Source organism: Lissotriton helveticus, chromosome 8 (assembly GCF_964261635.1).
Source record: "Lissotriton helveticus chromosome 8, aLisHel1.1, whole genome shotgun sequence".
Taxonomy (NCBI): domain Eukaryota; kingdom Metazoa; phylum Chordata; class Amphibia; order Caudata; family Salamandridae; genus Lissotriton; species Lissotriton helveticus.
The window spans coordinates 1,337,204,684-1,337,225,548 of record NC_136069.1 but is presented as its reverse complement, the minus strand read 5'-3'; the positions used below and the strand labels follow the sequence as shown (position 1 = coordinate 1,337,225,548).

The window sequence follows — 20,865 nt, the reverse complement described above, 5'->3', positions numbered from 1 at the left end:
GTCATTATTATTCGGCCAGCCTCTGCATTGCCGGAGCCTGAATCTCCTCATCGCCTTTTAGGGTAGCTGAGTGGTGGGCAATTATGAAGCTGATTTATGAGCTGGAGCTTGCACTGGCTAAATCAAGGGGGTCTCACTCTGTTAAAAATATTGATCACATTTGGGCTAGGTTCAGCTGAAATGCACGTTAATGCAAATCATATATTACTACAAATCAATCTGCTTGAATTATTGGCTCATGCAATACAAAAAGATGATGGCCTGAATGTTGAACATTGGAGCTAAATGGGCTAAGGCATCCGCAACAGGGGCTTGTGCTTAAGCTTACGTTTACAGTTGTTTTTAATTGTATCCCCACCCCTTACTGACCTTGCTCCCACAGGTGCGGATATGTTGCCCCTCTGTGTTTAAAAACAGTACAGGCAATGAAATATAGTTAATTGCTGTGATGTTTATGTTTGGGCGATGTGTTCTGATGTTAATGCACATTTTGCGAAGTGCTTCAAAAGGTGTCTTTCAGTTGGGCAGTAACAGCGATACTCCAGATGAAACAAGTGCTGACGCTTTAAAGCCACCACCGCTTTTATAGCTTTAATGGGACAGATAGTGCCATATATTCTGGGGAGGAAGTATCGGGAGATGCGGGGAGCCTACCCGACTTCAATGCAGGGAAAGGGGGCTGGCATTTCTAAGGAGCACAGCAATGTAATTGATAAGGCAAGAACTGCCAGCGGTTGAGCTCACAGCAGGTACATACACTGCGAATTCTCCATTGAAAGCACTGGAGAAAGGGACCGGGAGACAGCAGAAGCCTGCAGGGGCAGAGAGCCCCCTCCCCTGCAGCTGGAACGTCCAGGGAGGTCGGGCGGGCAGAGGGGAGTGAAGCAACAGGGTGTCACGTGGCCCGTAAGGAATGCAAACAATGCAGTGACTCTTCCAGCTTCAGTGCACAGCTGTCTCATGGCACCAGGCCTAGGGGTTTACGGCAGAGACCCCTGGGGTCAACAGGGGTTACGAGAGGTGCCCAGATGGGCAGCAGCGGCCTCCACGCTACATAAATAGCACCCCGTAACTAGGCGCTGTGAAACAGTTCAAAACAGCCCATTAAAGCAGCTGTGAGTGAAAATGTTTTACTCCTGCGAGAGCAGGAACGAAAGAGACAAGACACCAAAAGTACACTAGACACCGTAAAGAAAAGAGACAAATGCCTCTCCCGTTTCACACAGGTGGTCTCAACCTCAGTGTGAGGGAGATCCAAATAAATGGTACTGGATAAGCGAAGGATCCATAACTAACAGTTAAAACTACTTCTCCGTAAACTCAAAGGAGTTGCCTTTAATTTAAAGGTACATGGGTAGGATTTTAAAAAGTGAGGATGTGGGGAGAGATATTAGGTCTCAAACATCCTTATTATCAACATGATTTGGTTGCTTTAAAGGTTCAGACAGAGTCTCTAGTCTTCATCAGGATAGGCTAGGATCCCCTAACAGTTGATGCAATATCCATCATCCGTGCACAGGCAAGAATAAGTTACCTTAACAGCCACTCCTGTAATAAAATCCTAAAAATAAAACTGTAATCAGTTTTGTCATACACTGGTAGAGGAAACCACTGTTCATTCCTTAATTGGTTATATTATCTAAAGGATAGTGAGTAGTGTATTGCACATGAATGCACACGAACAGCGAAAAAATAGCCAGAAAAAATGAACATGACTAGGTGGGGTGGTCACCTACCCTACAGTTTAGGGACACGCGCTGCTAGTCTCATCGGAGGTGGGGGCTCTTCAGTAGTCACAAACTTTTAAAGTAATGGAATGTCTTACTTGCCTGCCATTTTCAACAAATTTGTTTAATTTTGCATCTAATGCCATGTGTGCAGGCCTGGTCTGAATCTACGGTCTCACCATCATCCTATAGCTAGCTTAGTTTGTGTTTGGAGGAAAGGAACAGGCCCTTTTGGTTGTGTAGTCTATAATGTATTCCTAACCTTCGTAGAGTTCGGTCTGTCACGCAGAAACATCAGTGAAAGTAGAGAGTTACTCCTCCACCACACGTCAGGCAATCACACCTCATACCTGCTGATATCATTGTATTCACAACTCAGCCTTATGAGAATTCTGAGCGTGAAGCTCATGGTAAATACTCAGCCATACACAACAGTAAAAGCTGGGCGCTCCGTACATCATCGGTCACAGTGGGTGTACTGCAGGGGTAATTCTTGGGCTTGAGATATCGTTATAGCATCCAACAGTACTATCAGTGTAAGAAGTCTGTATCAAACACGAAATTCATCCCACCCATACATCAGATAATCTAATATACTGAGTGCATGCTCTCAGGCTCCGGTATCCTGAGAACACACCGATTCTCAGTACATAATCTGCAGCCACTTTATCTGTACTTGAAAGTGGAATAACGGTCTGACAGTCATGAGGCGGTTAAAAAGGCCATGGTGGTGTTCACAGATCGTAGCTCCTGTTCCAGCAAGCCGTGCCTGCCGTCCAACATTAGTGCACGCACTGACGTAGTACATAGGCATGTGGGGAATGTAGTCCCATTGGGAGCTCTAAGGAGGGCAAAGAGTATGTACTCTGATGTAAACTGGCTAAGCTAACAGTAAATCGCTAGAGGCGTAATCATGATAGTTGAACCAGGGAGAGCACAAGCATTACTGAATCCGTAGTCAAATGTGTATGAGGAGATCAGTACTGGAATAAAGTATTATCCAAATCATCAATTGAGCGCCCACATCCCCATCCTCCAATACCGCGCGCTATCAGGAGTGTAGCGCAATTCTGTGCCAATGGGGCACTGAACGTGAGTGTTAGCGCTCCATCCTCCAATACAGGGCTCTAACGCTCCGCTGCAGCAGCAACACTGCGCGCTATCAGGAGTGTAAAAATGCAGCTGCGTCCCCACACAATTCCAATAATGTACATGGTCTTCCAGTGTAAATCCCATTTGCGCGCCCAATAATACAAAGCTAGTACACTTTTGCGGTTTTCTATCAAATTCCCAATACTCACGCTTATTAAAATTGAAAATGCTCCAGTTAGTACAGACACAAGTTTACTTGACTGTGGCCAATTGGGCTCTAAGTTCCCTGGGATAAGAGACGTTACTTTGGTCTTCCGTCTGCCAAAGCATTCGGAATGGTTAGTAGTTCAGCCCGCGTCATCCATTAGCTGTCCTACCATGCGAGCTACGACATTTTTTTTTTTAGCCTGATCAAATTTGCACAATTGCCAGAAAGAGTACACTTCAGTGCCAGGGCTGGTGAACCTGGACTACTGTGCCACCCCTTCATTTTTATATTTTTGCCAAATTATTTTGGATGTATATGTAGAAAATACATGCTTGCCATAGTCCAACATATTCATTTGCTTTGCCAGTATTTGTTTATTTTCGAGCAGAAAAGAAAAGTCTACACATGGATACAGCGGCTTCTGTTCGATGTGGCATTGCCACTTAAACAAAGAAGCAGGAAGGGCAAGCCGTGGGGCGGGACTGGGAAAACGCTGTTTCATCTTTCCCAGAATACTTGACTTTTGTGGGCTTTAATACTTCCCTTGTCAGACGTCCAGAGAGCGGTGTCTCAGGTCATTCTTCCGACAGCAGTGCAGCAGGTCAGTTTACTGACCAGCACCCAACGTGCTAATGCTCACGTTTCAGTATTTAACAGTGTGTAAATTGCTCTTTCTACCGCTCTAAGCTGGTCCTTGGCTGAGCAGTCTTTGACAAATTATAGTGATTTAGTCTTGGGCACAGAATATCACCTGCAAACAGTACAGATTCTGACTGTAACACGTGTGTGCTGACTGTTGTCAACTCCGACAAGCAGAATACCTTTGCACAGGTAGTAATGTCGTGCACAGATCAGATGCGCAGGATGAGAGCGACTTCTCCCCCCATCCCCCCCCCCCCCTCTTTGGGATATTACTGCACGGTCCGGGAGACATCGGCAGGAAAGAGGACTAAAACAAGATGTTGGCGTTTAGTTGCTTCTCCGTGAAATGGATTAAAAAACGAAAAGAAGCTCGGGAGTGGTGCGCGCCACTGTGAGCATATGTCTTCAATTATCGCGGCCGTGTCTGGCCGCGATAATTGAAGCCATATATGGGCTTTGGTGGGCGTAACAGACACCAATAGGCCATAGGCGGAGCTACATGACCGCCTATGGCCTATTGCGTGTTCTGTTTAAAAACAGCACGCACTGAAAGCCCAATCAAAATGGACCTTGGAAATAACACGCACGAGCTGTGTGGAATTTGCAGGTACATTTTTGAAACCCTACCAAAAGGGCGCTTCGCTTGCGAGCCCTAAAAACAAATAAATACATCTCTCCCCTCCATAGCCGTGCTCCCTCTGACGTCATGTTTGAACTCTTTCACGTCGCAGGGCAGCCCCCAACATTGTGCTCTCACAGGGCAAATTAAGTGAAAGCATTGTACAGCCGTAGTGAACAGGCTGCGCTTCTTTTGTGTTGTGTTTCCACTGACTGCGATAGTGCCCGATACCTAATGCAGGATTGCTGAAATATTAATTGTGTACAGATGTATCCCGGACGTTCTCATGGCAATGAACCAGAGTTAATGGCGAAGGCAACAGGCTGTTATGCTGGCACATAAGTCTTTCATTATTGGCGTACAATTTGAAGTCCAACATTATCAAGTACAAAAAACTTTATTTCACAGCAGGTGGTCTCGCCTTTGATTAAGTTAAAGCCGTTTGCTTTGCTAATGGTATTGTATAGCAAAGTTAATGGCTTTAACTTAATAAAAGGCGAAACCTATTGCATTTTCAATGCTTTTTTTATACTCTCCATTTTACACAGTTGAAATGTAATTGTAATGTGCTATAATGTTTGGGGGTAACCCCTCGCCTAATGTACCAGTCTATTATTTGTACTACATTGCTCTTGACCATGTTTGACATTATATGTCCATAAAAATATTTTTTTTGTTTTGCTTTTAAAAAGCTCTTCCACTTCTTCAGAATAAATCCATCAGTAAAAGTGTGTCTTAACATTTGATTTGTAATGTACTAGATACGTTTTTTGTTTATTTTATTAGTGATGTGGCTGTACTCAAACTAAAATATTTTTAATTAACTTTTTAAGTTTTTCCATCCACATTTATTTATGATATAACATGCTCTATTTCACAGAGAACAAGTATGACTATCTTCCAGCCACAGTCAATGTATGTGCCGAGGCTGTTAAGCTTATCATTTGTTTGGCTCTGGCAGTTTGTGTTATCATAAGAGGTAAGTGTAACCTTGAAAAGATGATACATTTATCAGGTTTGCTTGCCGACCTTTGTTGAAAGGAGCAACTTTTCCTAGAAAATGGAAGGCAAAATGATTTATTACCCTAATAATTATATTCTCTTTTTAATAATGCATGTTGCTCTTTGTGTTTTAGGTGCAAAACCATTTTTGATTTTCTAAACGGGTGTTCTCCTGATTTTAGAGATAGTAGGCCGAAGTATGTTGGCCATGCATATACGTAGCTCTTAGAATAAATAGGGGCAAGAGGATTATGGTGTGCTGAAACTATAGGCTGTAAATCTGTTTAGTTGGCTGTTGAACAGAAAATAATTTTGTTTCATTGGGAAAATGTTGTTTTCACTCAATTAACCACAATCTTTGATTTTACTTACTGTTGCAGCATTTGCACAACATCTAATCTGTATGAATGTTGTTAGTAGCTAGTGAACATTTAATCTATATGAAAAAGAAGCATTTTTGACAGTGGAGGCAATGTGGAAAGTGCTGTGTGCTTAATTCAATATAAAAATAATACCATAATGTCTGAAAGGAGCTACTTGATGGCAGACTTATAAAAAGGTACTAGAACTATATGAGCATACCAGTGTCAGCGGACGCGCTGACACTGGTATGCATGCACATTGTTTTTATGGTTTCAATGGTTCGTTTTTATGTAGCCCCGCAATTTGTTAGTTTGAGCGGCTGACAAGCTTCACTTTTTAAAATTCAAATGTTACTCTTACCCTGATTCATCTCCATGCTTTGAACTCCCCGGTCCACCACGAGCGTAGCTCGATTGTTGTGGAGGGATTCTTTTCTTCTTTTTACTTTTTTGCTGCACTCTATACACTTCCCGTGGAAAGAGGTGGGCGTTCTAGCGCTGCAACCTCTTTACCTTTAAAAACGGATGCTGGGGGCGACGCGCAGTGGGCGGTAAGGCAAGCCCGTCTGCGCCAGTCCGGCGCCCGGGGCCAGAACACCTGCCGGTTCCTTTATAGATTAAACTGCACCTCCTAGCATTATCACCACATACACCAGACGAGCTGGTCTTCATTAAAGACTGTATTTCCTCTCCTGATGCAGGTAAGGAGATCTATACCTGTATTCACCAATTTCCCCCTTCGGTTGATGGCCCGCTATCCTGCCTTTTCTGTGGGTACCAAAGCTTGCCACTTTCTCTGGCCAGTGTCCCCCCTCATATTGTCGACACTAACAGCCCACTTGCAGCCAACTGGGAGTGTTTCTTGGCAAACGTTAGTTCCCTCCCTAAACATTCCACCAACATATGGGATTTACTTTCTTCTGCTTCTTTAGATATTGGGTTCCTAACAAAAACCTGGTTAAAACCCTTCTCTGCCCCAGACATTGCAATTGCGGTACCGGACGGATATCGCATTCTAAAACTAGATAGGCCACGTAAAACCGGTGGTGGGGTTGCTATTATTTATAAAGATCCAATTAAAGCGATATTATTAGATCAATACTGCAGTGATAATATAGAAATCCTCATTCAGACTCGATCTTCACTCACAATTAAGCTGAAAGGGAGCTCTTGTTTATCGCCCCCCCGGACCTCTTGCTAACTCTATCTCACTCCTTCAAGATCGGATTGCTCCCCATGTGATTTCTACTAATAAGTTTTTATTACTAGGCTACTGCAACGTTCATAGCGAAAACCCTGATGATCCGGAGGCCACTACTTTCCGAAGGGTAATGTCTGCCCTCGGATTCATAAAAAGAAACAATATTCCGACGCACACCGCTGGTCATGTTTTAGATCAAATTCTTTCCAATTCACCTGCTATCTCTTAAAAAGTTACTACCCCTCTAATCTGGTCGGATCACTCGTGTATATCTTTTGACATAACTGATATTCGTGAACATGTAACTAAAAGAGCCCCAATAACCCGTACCTATAGACAGTGGCACAAACTCCCTCAGCGAATTTCTTGCTGCTTACACCCCTGATTACTCTTCCGCTTCGGATACAGTCAACAATCAACTGTCGTCCTTTCATAACACAATTAAGCTCACTCTAGATGTCATACTCCCTGAGAAGAAATCTTGTGTTGCCCCTACTCGCACACCAACACCCTGGTACACAGTAAATCTGCGCCTAGAGAAAAGTAAGTGCAAAAGGCCAGAGCGACAATGGCGCCGAAATAAAGTTCCAACAGCCAAGGAACATTATAAACTGGCCCTAGACATGTATCACAAAAACTTAAAATCCACACGAAAAAATCACATAGCCAGCCAGCTGGAGCAAGCAGGCAATACCTCACACTCTTCCACATCCTTAACTCTCTCATCAATCCGAAAGCGTGGAACTCAGATGAGGAAGCTACTCGATTACTGTGTGACAATATAGCCCTCCATTTCTCTAAAAAAAAATAGAGAACATTTATAATAAGATACTAGCTTCTCCCATTAACACCAATCACATTCTTCCAACCGACCATGACCTGGCTCCAAAAAATCAGCCTACTCTAAATGAATTTCCCTTGCTTACTACTCAGGACACAGAATCTTTACTGAACTCCGCTAAATCGGGCTCGCCCAAAGATTTACTACCCACCAAAGAAGCAAAAAAACTAGCAGCTGAATTAGCAGAGCCCCTCTGCTCTATTCTTAATTGCTCCATCAAACAGGGCCGTCTCCCCAAAAAATGGAAGGATGCGCAGATCATGCCCATTAGAAAAAATCTAAAACTACCCCCTAATGAGGTGTCCAACGATTGCCCAATCTCTTTACTCCCCCTGTATAGCAAAATTCTGGAAAAGCATATTAATACTCATCTTTCTGCTTTCATAGAAGCCGCCAACTGCCTTGACCAATCTCAGTCAGGTTTTCGTCCCATGCATAGTACTGAACTAGCATTGGTGAACATAACTGATGACATTTGTGTGCTAGCGGACGACGGTCAAGCAGTGATTCTTATACTGCTTGACTTGTCCGCCGCTTTTGACACCATCTCTCATCAAATCCTGCTGGACAGATAGCGCTCTATAGGCATCCAGAATTCCGTTCTGGCCTGGCTCCAAAATTTCCTCAGCAACAGAACGCAAACTGTGAACCTTGGCCCTTTCTTCTCCGAAACTACCCAAGTCACCAAAGGGGTACCACAAGGGTCCTGCCTGAGCCCATCTTTGTTTAACATATATATTGCCCCTCTCAGCGCTGCTTAAGAAGTTAGGATTCATCCCGATCTCTTACGCGGATGACACCCAACTTATCCTATCCTACAAGAAAGACACCCCTGACATCCAAATTATGTTCAAGGAAGGGATGAGAGCCATAACATCTTGGATGAGCAGTAACTTCCTACAGCTGAATGCAGGAAAGACCGAAGTAATACTCTTCAAATATGCAATCAACAGCTGGTTCCCTAGTTGGTGGCCTGATGATTTGGGGCTATCACCTCTGCCAAAGACAGTTGTTAAAAACTTTGGGGTGCTAATGGACACAGATCTTAACATGGATGAAAACATAGCTGCAACCAAAAGAGCTTGCTTCTATGCACTTAGCCTCCTTCGCAAGGTCTTTCACTTTTTACCCATATCTACACGTAAAACTCTGGTTCATGCCCTGGTACTCAGCCGCCTAGAATTTAGCAACGCTCTGCTGATCGCCGCTAAGGAATCAGCACTGCAAGGTCATCAGGTGGTCCAGAACACAGCCGCACGCCTGGTAACAAGTGCCCCTTACTGTGCCCCCTCACTCCCCCTGTTGCGTAAGCTTCACTGGCTGCCTGTTCGTAAAAGAATACATTTTAAAGTCTGTTGCATTGTTTTCAAAGGCATAAACCAGATGGGCCCTGCCTATCTTGCAGACAAGCTAATGCGATACATACCACCTCGCTCCCTTCGTTCCGAAGGGTAGGGCCTGCTCATTGTCTCGCGCATAAGGCTAGCCAGGTTGAGAGGAAAGTCTTTCTCCTACCTAGCCCCCAAACTGTGGAATCAACTGCCTCTCGAGATTTGTCTCACCACTAATTACCTAGGCTTCAGAAAGAAGCTCAAAACGCTACTTTTTTAACTGTTACTCATACCAACTGCTGTCCTCAGCGCGGAGATACCACATTCGGGGTGATTCAGTGCTTTATAAATGATGTAAATAAAAATATATATGTAGATATTTGGCACAGCTGGGTGTTGGCTGGGTGGCCCATTCATTTTGAACAGAGTTAAAACCCTTCCACCTCTAGTGATGTTCCGATTTGGAACCATATTGTCCAGGGGACTTCCTTAACCCTCTACCCAGCAGACCACAACTCCCAGCAGCCTTCACTGCTGTTTATTCCTTTTAGGTACATAGAGAATCTATATTTGATTCAAGGATTCGTGAGTGAGACTTAAGGCTTCTGTTCTAGGCACCTTTGTGTGAGCATGTGTATATTCCTACCCAGAATATCTTGCACTAGTGAAACCTTAAGAAATAGTGGTTAAAAAACTAAGTAAACTGTTTGTTCCTTCCAATTAGGATTACACATTTTGATTCCTAATCTTCATATATAATGTTGCCTAAATCTTATTTCGCACCTTTTGCAAACTCTTTTTCTTTACTCTTGGCTATCGATTATCATTTCTATTGCTTTTACTGCCCAAACATTTTGTTTCTTGATTTCAATTCAGATCTTTCTTATTCATGTTGGTCTGCTCCACTAGAACAACCTCCTGCACAGCTGAATGTAGATGCCCCCTAAATGTATTACTAATAACTGTTGAACCTCCTCCTAAGACTGTAGGACCCCTAATGGCCCTGCACTTACCAAGGGTGCCCTCAAACCACTGAATAGCTAAGCTCATTTCTATTCTTAATAGTACTAGGTGTATTGATTTGAATGTATTCAACTGATCAGCAGTGTAATCTTAAAGTTCTTTTTAAAATCGCTTTTACTATAATTAGGGGTGGGGTGGGGGTGTGTGTGTGTGTGTGTGTGTGTGTGTGTGTGTGGGGGGGGGGGGGGGTTTGTGTTACTATCCTTGTGGGGACTTGGATGTGATTACACACTCACGCTGTGGGGACTTGATTGCACTGTGGGGACCTGAACCCAGGTCCCCACAAGGCAATGTCTTCTAAATGATAAAAAATGGTGTCGGGAACATCTGTATCAATTTTTACAACTTTTTAAAAAATTGCCTTGTGGGGACCTGTGTTTCATGAAGTGTGTTTATATTTCTGCTCACTCTGCCCCTGTAGACAGGCTGCGGTACTGCAGGCTGAAACACACTTTGCATTTTAAACACACTTTGCTCACCAGAAACACAGAGTAGAAGCGCAGGACAGACATTTGAAAGGAAAAGAAGCATAAATATGTGCTTGTTCAAATATTTTTAATGTAAATTAACCTTTTCTCTTTTTATTAAAATAAAAATATATTTACAATATGCCATTGTATTACTGTTTGTGGCTGAAACTTGTGAGCAGTTTTATAAATATTGCTAAAAGCAACTAGGGTCAGATTTGGCTCGCTGAATACTTTACTATTGCCATTTTATCTTTAACTTCAAATAAAGAGTGTCCACTGCACTGCGAACCAACATAAACTGATTTTTTACCCTGTGCAGCCTAGATGGAGAATTCTAAAGCAAACAGCTCTCTTGTAGTAACGACATTACTGGGATTAACTGAAGCAGTTTTGTAGCCTTCTTTGCCTAATTTCCTTTTTTTTTTATTTGGCATTATGAATATTTCAACTAATGGAAAGATTTGTAGAACACAATACAAAATAAATGTACTGGCCATGAACCTAAATGGTTCACAGATTTAAGTGTTCCTAACTCTTGCAGTCATGTTTCAGAGAAAAAAGAGAGCAGAGGTTTTTACTGTCTTAGTAATATTGTTATAAGCAGCAGTTCTCCGCAAAGTCAAGCAGACAGCCAGGCTCAAAAACTTTGGCTTGGAAATGAATCTCAACAATGAAAGTATGGGGCAATATAGATAAGTATGGCATGAAGCAACACTCTTGTTGGGGTGCTCCAAAATCGCTGACAGTTTAGAGGCTGAGTTTGTAGCAAAGCACCCTCAGCAGGATGTTTCTCTGTAGCTACGTTTCTTGTGACATTTGTAACAAGAGAGTTTTCCATATCATAAAGTCAATATCCGAATAAAGCATATCTAAGGGGAAAACTAATTGCTGTGGGATGTTTCCATAAACTGTCCGGTTTGGGAATTGCTAGAAATAAACAGGTTCAGATTGTTATTGCTCACCCCTATCATTGGATGAAGCGGCAGCGTGAATACTTTGTTAAATGATAAAAATAATCACCTCTGAAAATTTGTCCGTTATAGTTACATGTGCACCTGAAAGTTATTGTTGTAAGCCTTAAAGTGCGCTGAGCGAAAGTCTGATTTTGGAGACAACTTCTATTTAGAGACCTGCGATCCTTTCTGCCTCCGGTCAGGTGAAGCACGTGATACTGCTCTGTTGAAAGTTGGTTCCTTTAGAGGAGGCGCACATCCCCCCAGTAAGGAAGATTGCAAGACTCTAGTAGGTTTCCAAGCCCAGGACACTGGCCTCTTGACGTGGTAATGGCTCTTTTGTAATGCACAAACGAACATTCACACTTCTTTGACTGTTAATCCTGCAGTCCAGCCTTGAGTTTCTTTCGGTATCAGGTAGGATTCCCCTTGAAGGGATGGGGAGTATGTCATGTCAAAGACACTGATCTCAAGGCAGTAGATTTTTCAAGGTCGTGCATCACTTTTTAAGGTCTGATAATTTACATTTTAAAGTGTGCCTTATTGCCCCTTAGGGAAACGTACTTAATAAATGTAACGTACTATACAGCGCTTCATATGTTTTTCTAGTAAAAAAGCGTGTTTCCAGAGCTTCGGAATACAGTGAGCAAGGGCAAACATGTTATTAAAGATGAGCTTCAAAGCATGACTGGGGTGTGTGGAATAAAAGAGGCACGCCTCATTTCAATCGTGCCCCAGTATGTTTCTTTTCTGCTGAGTGTATGGATCATTGTTCAAGGATTATTCCACAAACTTTTTTACTCTGAGAACTTGGAAAGGACAGCATTAATAAAGTAGTATTCCTGATATTTCATTCAAGACAAAATAAATAACTGCTAATGGATCTTTTTGACTAACATCGGTCAGGAAGCTAAACGCATACCACTTAACTATGCAACTATAAATGGGCATGTACTGTCTGGTACGGAGCACCTGCGCTTCTTTAATTTGAAAGAGAGGGTACCGGCACTTCTCTTCACTGCTGTTGTACATTTAATGGGAGAGAATCAGTAATTAAAATAAGCCGGTATTTTGTACAGCGCGAACTAGTCACCCCTAAAGGTCTCAGGCTCTGGGGCCATCAAAGAGATTAAGTGAGCTATTGCCCAGATTCACATGATGCTGGGCTGATCTGCCACTGGCGCTGGGGCGCAAACCATGAGCCCCACGCTCCAGAGTCAGCCGCTCTGGCCCTGCGCCACAGCTCTCCCACTTCTCAGGAGCAGACAGGTCTCCTAATTGGTGAGTACCTGCACTTTCATATTTCCATTTAAAGCTCTGGAGGTCGTGATGCATGTTATAATATTTAAAGGGCTTAGAAGTGTAATATTATGTGTCACATATATTATCCTTCCTCCTTCCTTTTTAGGTCTCGCTGGCGTTGCAGGGCGAAGCCCTGCCGCCAACGAGACTTATAGCTGCCTTGCTCCCTGCCAAGGGAGTCAGAGCAGTGAGCGAGCAGATACAGACCTGGGCACGAGCCGACCCAGGTCTGTGAACGCGCCGTGCTTGAAAGTGGAGCAGCTTGTGCACGTTTGTTGCACTTCAGACGTCCCAAGCACAGCCAGACCAATTATCACAGCGTGAGACTTCACTTCCTCAGGCCCAGCAAGACCAATTATCCCAGCATGAGTCACCACTTCCTCTGGCGCCAGCAACAATTATCACAGCATGAGGCCCACTTATCCCAGCATGTCAACAGGCGCCTCAGGCTGCTGGAGCACTCAACTATAATTAATGCACAGTTGAGTGCTCCAGCAGCGTGGGGCGCCTCTCGGCATGCTGTGATAATTGAGCAGGCATATTACTGGCGCCACCACCACCCTTCATTAGTTAAAGGCTGCATAATTAGGGCGGCATGCTCTATTTAAACGTGCAGCACTGAACATTTTAGAAGGCGAATCAGCGGACATTCATTGGAGGCACGACCTATTTGAAGACGCTTGTTTTACTGGGGTAAGTTCTGTGAACTGTTTAGTTTGTTTACTTTATTATAATCTAAGTGGCAGGGTTGGCTAAATTTTGAGAGAATTGGAGGCACGACCTATTTGAAGACTGAAGACGCTTGTTTTACTGGGGTAAGTTCTGTGAACTGTTTAGTTTGTTTACTTTATTATAATCTAAGTGGCAGGGTTGGCTAAATTTTGAGAGAATTGGAGGCACGACCTATTTGAAGACGCTTGTTTTACTGGGGTAAGTTCTGTGAACTGTTTAGTTTGTTTACTTTATTATAGTCTAAGTGGCAGGGTTGGCTAAATTTTGGAATTGGAGGCACGACCTATTTGAAGACGCTTGTTTTACTGGGGTAAGTTCTGTGAACTGTTTAGTTTGTTTACTTTATTATAATCTAAGTGGCAGGGTTGGCTAAATTTTGCGAGAATTGGAGGCACAACCTATTTGAAGACGCTTGTTTTACTGGGGTAAGTTCTGTGAACTGTTTAGTTTGTTTACTTTATTATAGTCTAAGTGGCAGGGTTGGCTAAATTTTGCGAGAAAAGGAAAAATATTCAGGAGATGATGGTATGGGGCAAGTGTGGCACATGTATAATTATGCATACACCATAGAAAAGCAAGTTGCAAAATGTCCGGTGTTCGGCGGATGGGTTCACTGTGCTGTTGCGAACAACATTCGTTGGCCTGATGTTCTCTTAAAGGTTTTGGGCGTTATTATGCAAGTATATAAATCAATGTGCAGGATGCTAGTAGATGCTAGCTGTCTCTGCCAAGTGCTAGCTGTCTCTGCGCCTGTCAGGTGCTAGCTGTCTCTGCACTTTGAGATGCTTTCTGCTTCTGCATTTGTGAAGGTTTGTTGGAAATTGAGATGTTGCCTGTGCCTACAGTTGTGAGATCTAGGCTTTGCAGCACTTGCGAGGCGCTCTCTAGGTCTGCACCTGCGAGATGCTGGTTGTCCTTGCACCCCTGAATCTCGGCTTTCAATTGACTTGTGAGAAGAGGGCTGTGTCTGCACCCGTGACATGCTGTGTCTACACCTGTGACTTGCTTTCTCTGCACCCGTAACATGCTAGCTGTGTGTGTGACATGTTGACTGTCCTCGTGAGAAGCTGGCGGCTGTGCTGGTGGTATGCTGATTGTGCATGTGACATGTTGACTGGTTGCCCTTGCACGGTTGATGTAGTGCTGATATTAAGACTACACCTGCAGTCCTGGCCTGGCTGAGGATTTCTGGGGTGCAGGGGTGGAGTGCGCTGTATGTGTGGTTGGGATACGGTACCTGGCAGGAGTGTGCATGGACTGGTGTGATGTTAGTAGCCTATTGCCCAGAAATGCCCAGTTTGAAACACATTTTCAGTGCTTAATTTGTGCCGGTGCTCAGCACCGGCAGTTAATTCAGAGGGCCGGGAGTATAAATTCCTTCTTTTGCGGTCAAAATTTCGGATAACTGTTTAAAATAAAATAAACATACCTGCGAATATAACTGCCTGAGGGAATTCCTAATATGTCTCCACAGACTGGCCCACCGCTTTCACTGACTGGCCCACCACGGCGTTACTGTTCCGGCATTATGAGTGTGTATTTGTATTCTGTGATTGTCTCGGCCCTCGTCAATTAGTGAATAAACAGAGCAGGGTTTGCGCATCCAATCATCCATGCCCTTGCTTGATACAGCCTGTCTTCGCCCTCCTATTGGAAGATTTCAGATGAGGGCTGGATCATTGCTAAACGTAGGCAAGGTAGGCTGTGAGACCACAGGCAAATGTAACGTAAAGGCATGTGAGGAAAAAGTAAAAACGCAAACTTTTCTTTTCTTTGCTGCCTACAACTGCCAGCGACATGTGGTGTTCATGGTTCACAGCACCCCAACTCCTCCTATTAGCATTCTGCTTAGGGCTGTGCCTGCTGGCCTCACACCTTGTGCGGCTCCCCATTTATCTAGGCCTAAACAATCTGTAACATATGGAAGAACTGGTGAGTCTCTTCGCATATTCTGCAGTCGGGCACCATCAATTTAGCGTTAAGCCGCTGCCGCACACTTCAATTGCTGAGCTGGGCAAGGGGAACGAACATTGGGCATCAGGATACCAGGCCTGGACTGATTAATGACTTCACCAGTGCCTGGATGACCTGCTGTGACCCGCCATCCTCGAGGTTTGCATGGAGTGGGAGCAGAGGAGACCATGGTTGGCAATACGTTTCCAGTGTGCCTCACAAATCTGAATATCCCACAGTCCAGAGATTCCAGCACTGTTTGAGCAGCAGCAAAGTGTGTGAAAACAGGGCCTGATTGACATACAGACATTACAAGCCATGCAAAGAGCCAATGCCAGGAGGTTAGCAGATTATTTTACATTGGTAATCTAACAGCTCAGAGTAGCTCACATCGTCATATGGCTTAGGGGTTGGTCACTTGGTTGCCAGTAATATAGAGCTCTTAAGAGTCCCATATTCATGTGTGCGTGACGCATTTAGTTCAGAATGTACATGTGCATTCTGGTATTTGTAGGCCAGTTGATTTCTATCAAGAAAACAAGATTACAAGTTTGTAAATGTGGCACAGTGTAACACACACTCTAAGAGGCTGCTGTTTGCTGTACATGTTGGCATTTGTACTGGGTATGAGTATGTGTAGATATACCAGGATGATCTCTGCGGAAGTGCCGTAAAGAGTGCCAGTGTATATTCACATAACTAATAGGGACATTTAAATTCTACAGTGAAGTGACAGATTAGGGTATGTGTTAGTACAACCCCAATTGACAAATGTAGTTCCCCTATATATGTGTCCTGTGCTCGTGTAGTCCTACTAACGTTCAACATGTATGCACCACAGAAACAGGTGTCTTATCTCCTCCTCACCAGTCAAAGATGTGTCAATCACAAGTAACACTGAAGTCAGAACCAGGTAAATCACTCCGTTAGGCTAATTATTGTTAAGTTTCCGGTACAGTTTAAGTTTTGTGAAACGAAGGTGAAGGGTTTCAAGGCCTTAGTCTACTAGTGTGATTTCACATGCTCTGCTGATGGAGCCTTTCAGATTGTGTAAACAGCTTTGCCAGTTTTGTCTGTGTTAGTTTTAAAGACCTTTATTAGTTTTGATGTTCATGGCTTGTTTCTCCATGCCAACTGGGTCTCTGGCATTAATGTAGGCACTCTGTAATGAAGTCGATAGAGTACTAGACCACAGTTCACAGTACAGGTATTTGGTTTCTGCTCAGGCATTGTCGTTTTTGGGAGATATTATACCTTTCCCTTGTTTTTTTATGCAAGTGGAGGAAGGGAGCAACACATGGTTTGGGATGAGAGAGAGAGACAACACTGAAAGCATGGGTGAGGGTAGCAACACAGGATGAGGAGGTGCAGAACAAACATAGAGTCCAAGAGTGGGGGCAAGCAACATGGTAGGCAGCGGGACACCACGGAGAGAGCAATGTGGAGCACGGGGTGACAGAAGATAAGCAAACTGGCAAGACAGAGCAACTTGGCGCTGGGTGTAAAATCACACAGAGGAGATGCACACCAGGGGCGGGGGAGAGAAGCACATGAGAGAGAGAGAGAGCGCAACATAAATCATGGATGGGAGAGCAGTCAAACACGAGGAAGGGAAGCCCACATAAGCAACTAAATGAGTTATACTAAAGTCAATCAATAGTAAAATGGTAAGCCGTGGATGGGCTCTAAGCTTACTGTAAGCTGACCATGACTTTTTACAACTGTGCACCTTCTTTCAAGGCATATTCGCTCCCCCCTTCCCAAGTAAAATATCAGTATTGTATAGTTTGCCTGTTTTCTTCTTTCCATCCAGCAGAATCCACAACCTTGGGTACTTTTAGATTTCCTAACGAGGGAATGGAGGTGAGTGAAGTGGGAGTCTGGTGCAAGTTTGACCTAAATAGCTTTCTGTTGGAAAAAAGTTACGAAGGCTTAAGTGTGAGGTACCACACACATATTAATCAATCTCCACAATAAAAATAACATATTGTAATATGCATCTAAAAAACGATTTCTGGGTTAGAGACTCTAAGTGAAACATACTTTTAATGTTTCCACTCAAAGCTCTAGATTTGATAAATTTGTCCTTGCACTGAGTTTACTCGTATGGAACGGCACTCGGATGAACTTTAACTTTAAGATTCAGTGGCCTAAATATTGTGTTTATCCACAAAATCTCTGCCTGTAGGTCATAGTGGCTATTTAATTAAATACTAAATAGCATCTCTAATGTGGTAGGTTTAGGGCCCTGGTTCCTTGTTATGTGGCTTTAGTTGAAATTCTGTCAGGCACCGAGGTCTGAAGCCTATCTGTTGACTTATCAGCCAAAATAATCCAACCCCCCAACTCCCCAAAATACACCAATCAACGAGCAGTTGAGGGTACTGGGCCATGTTGTGGAAGATTTCAGTTGCAGGTATACTGCTGCGTCTCCACAATTGTTAATCTGTGATCTTTGGTCACCGGTTCTTACAAGTTGGCTTGGCTACTGGGACCTGATGGCATCTGGACAATCATGGGTCTGTGAGGCATTCTCCAAGCAAGCCTCTAGTCCGCTTTGCCTTGTACAGTTGTTCCTTATTCTCTTTTGGCCCTTTTATCACCTAGAAATCTAGCTCAAGGCTTGCTATATACCTTTGTAAAGAGGATTTCAAAGCACCAGGCTTACTCTCGCGCTTGGGGACAGATTCTAACAAGCATTTTGTCCCTCCCAGTGGATCTGGCCAACACCGATGTGTAGGATCTCCTCAATGGTGACATGATGGCTGCAGAGTGGGCAGTATTTATCCAGCCTTAGACCCAGGCAGTGAGCTTCAGACACTTCTCCCTTTTCAGCTGCACAGGAATAGTTATTCTGCATTAAGCTTTCAAAGAAATGCTGATAGACTTTCCATTTATTACTAACTGAAGAGTTCTTTTGGTGATGGCAGAATTTAGAACACTGGGACAGGATTATGCCCACTTTCTGCTGGAAGGTGTCCTATCCAGGGCATAGAGACCCCAAAGGTAAGTAGGCTACTACTCTCCTAACTCCCCTAAATGTAGTATTAAAGGGGCTTCCAGAATTTCAGATTCCACTGACTAAAAATAAGAGGACCCTGAAGAGCCGAACCTGCGAGAACTTAAGACTGCTGTGGACTTTTAGTGCCAAACGCTGCCTGCTGCGCAGATATTTTGCAAAGACCCGACTCGTCCTGCTGCTGTGCAACCTCCACATGGCCCGCAACATTGTCAGCACTCCCAGAAGCCAGCATCTTCCTTGGGGTAGAGACTGTCCTCCCCTGCAGCCAGCAGGCACCAACATCTGGAATCAAGATACGTCTGGTTTAAAGAAGCTGCTGTCCACCAAGCAGTAGCCACCCAGGTGACGGTCAGCGCATTCAAGGAGGTCAGAGCAGTCTTCCTGCCAAACCTTAAGACGGCAGGACCTCCACAAGCCCTCCTCCACCAATATCCGGGGTACCAGACCCTTGCAGCAACCAATGCCTGATGAAAGTCCAGTCTGGATTCTCAGTGGCATCAGACTACCAGTCGCTGAGGGACTTGTGCATCGCAGAGGCCAGCGCAGAGTGGCCTGGCTGTCCTGTTTTTGTCCCGTTTACTGCCTGACTGATTCCAGTGAGCACTCTGCACCAGAGTCACCTAGGTCTTAAGAAACAGACTGCCTCCCCCGCAGCCTATTTCCAGGTGGCTGGCCCCTTCCTTTCTACCGCGTAGCGTGCAAGCTTTACAACCAGTCCAGCACCTCTGCACTCACTTGCCAGGGCAGATACAACCGATCTGTTGATGGAACTATGGTGCTCGCCCCTCTACCACCTCATGACTGAAAGGGGTGCCACAGAAACGCCTCGCAAGTATATATATACATGCAGTAAATGTTCTTTCCCCCATAGGAAAGCATTACAACTAAAAACGCACTGTTGGTTAACTGCTAAAACTGTGAAGTCTATTATGAAAATGTACTTGCTTGATAACGAAGCTCTAAGGTTCAAAATATATATATATATATATAAAGATACCTGTTATTTTTCGATATTAGTGTTGAGCTCCTTTTTAGGTCTCGCCTGTAAATGTGCATGCACATTGAGCAGAGCGAGACTATAGGGGCTTAAACAGAGCTTACCTACACTGGCGATTTGATGCAGTGCATGTGTACTTTTAACTCAATGCGCAAGCGCAATTAGTTAAAATGCGCGTGCACAGCATCAAATCGTCAGCTTGGTGCCGCCAGCAGCTCTTCCCGCTCCGCCCCCTGCTGCATCAAAGGCTTTGCGCTCTGCCTCAGCCCAGCCATTCTCCTCCCCTAATTACCCCCTGCTGCATCAAAGGCTTATTCACGGCTGGCCGTGCTTTCAGTTTCACGGCCGGCCGGCCATGTCTTTTCTTTTTTTTTTCTATATATTTTCCCTTCTCTCCCATTCACTCATTATCTCTCTCTCCCTTTCACTCGTACTCTCGTTTTCCGTCTATATCTGTCTGTCAGCCCTCTTTCTTTCTATAGTTCACCCTCGTTCTTTCTCGCTCTCATATTTATACAACTTGCTCGCTCCTCTGATTCTTTCCCTTCTTTTTTCTCTCCCTCAAGATACCCCCTTCTCTCCTCGTATGTCGGTCTCTCTTCTTCTGTCAGTCTCTTCCCCCCCCCCTCCCCCCCCCCCCCACCACCACCTCTCTTGTCCTGCCCTCGGTTATGTAAGAAGCTCTCCTTCTGATACTTTTACTTGGACAGTACCAGCACTTCTTAGAAACAATCGGGTATTTATTTATTTCATGCAATTGTATATTGTTCTATTTCAGAGGGGTGGGGTTTCTTATTTCCTCTCCCTCGCTCTTGCCTTTGTTTGCCCCCTCGTCCTCCCTTCCTTGACCTCCGTCTTCAAGTGTATTGGTTGTAATTTATTCACGTTAATTAACCTTGTTTTTATTGTGGCTGCTATTTTCCACCTAACACTCCATCTAGGGACCAGCAGTAGTATTGCAGGCGTTACAGCAGCTTTCAAAAGGGGCATCTATCTTCGTACACTGAGCACACTTCGTCAGCTCCGGTATTTAAGGAATACTCCACTACAGTGCACCTCCCAATCGCCGCGACTCCAACTCTATTTCTACCCCTTTACATACAGTTTATGGTCCGATGGAGAAATTAATAAAGAAAATTGCGGCTGCTATCAGAGTGGCAGCAGCAACTGGCAGCAAACTGCCTCACCCATAACTTGTTTTTTTTGGATTTACTTTAAGCTAGTGCCTTTATAAATTACAATAACTTTCATTTAAGTATTAATTATTTGAAAAAAATTTAAAAGCCATTGTTATTTGTAAAATCAATTATTTCACCTCTGTTCTTGCATTTTCGTCATAATAAAATACACTGAACATATTCTTCACAAAAGTTATTTACAATAGTTTA

At 44.0% G+C, this 20,865-nt stretch overlaps 1 protein-coding gene across 2 annotated transcripts in view; it reads left to right on the top strand.

Annotated features, from left to right (window-relative positions):
* The window catches only part of SLC35A5 (solute carrier family 35 member A5), a 155,880-nt gene that overhangs the window by 45,410 nt on the left and 89,605 nt on the right, over nt 1-20,865 (top strand). For both annotated transcript variants that reach the window (XM_078658314.1, XM_078658315.1), the window contains exon 4: nt 5,169-5,267. In XM_078658314.1, coding sequence (XP_078514440.1) covers nt 5,169-5,267 — 99 coding nt within the window. The remainder of the gene's footprint in view (nt 1-5,168; nt 5,268-20,865) is intronic.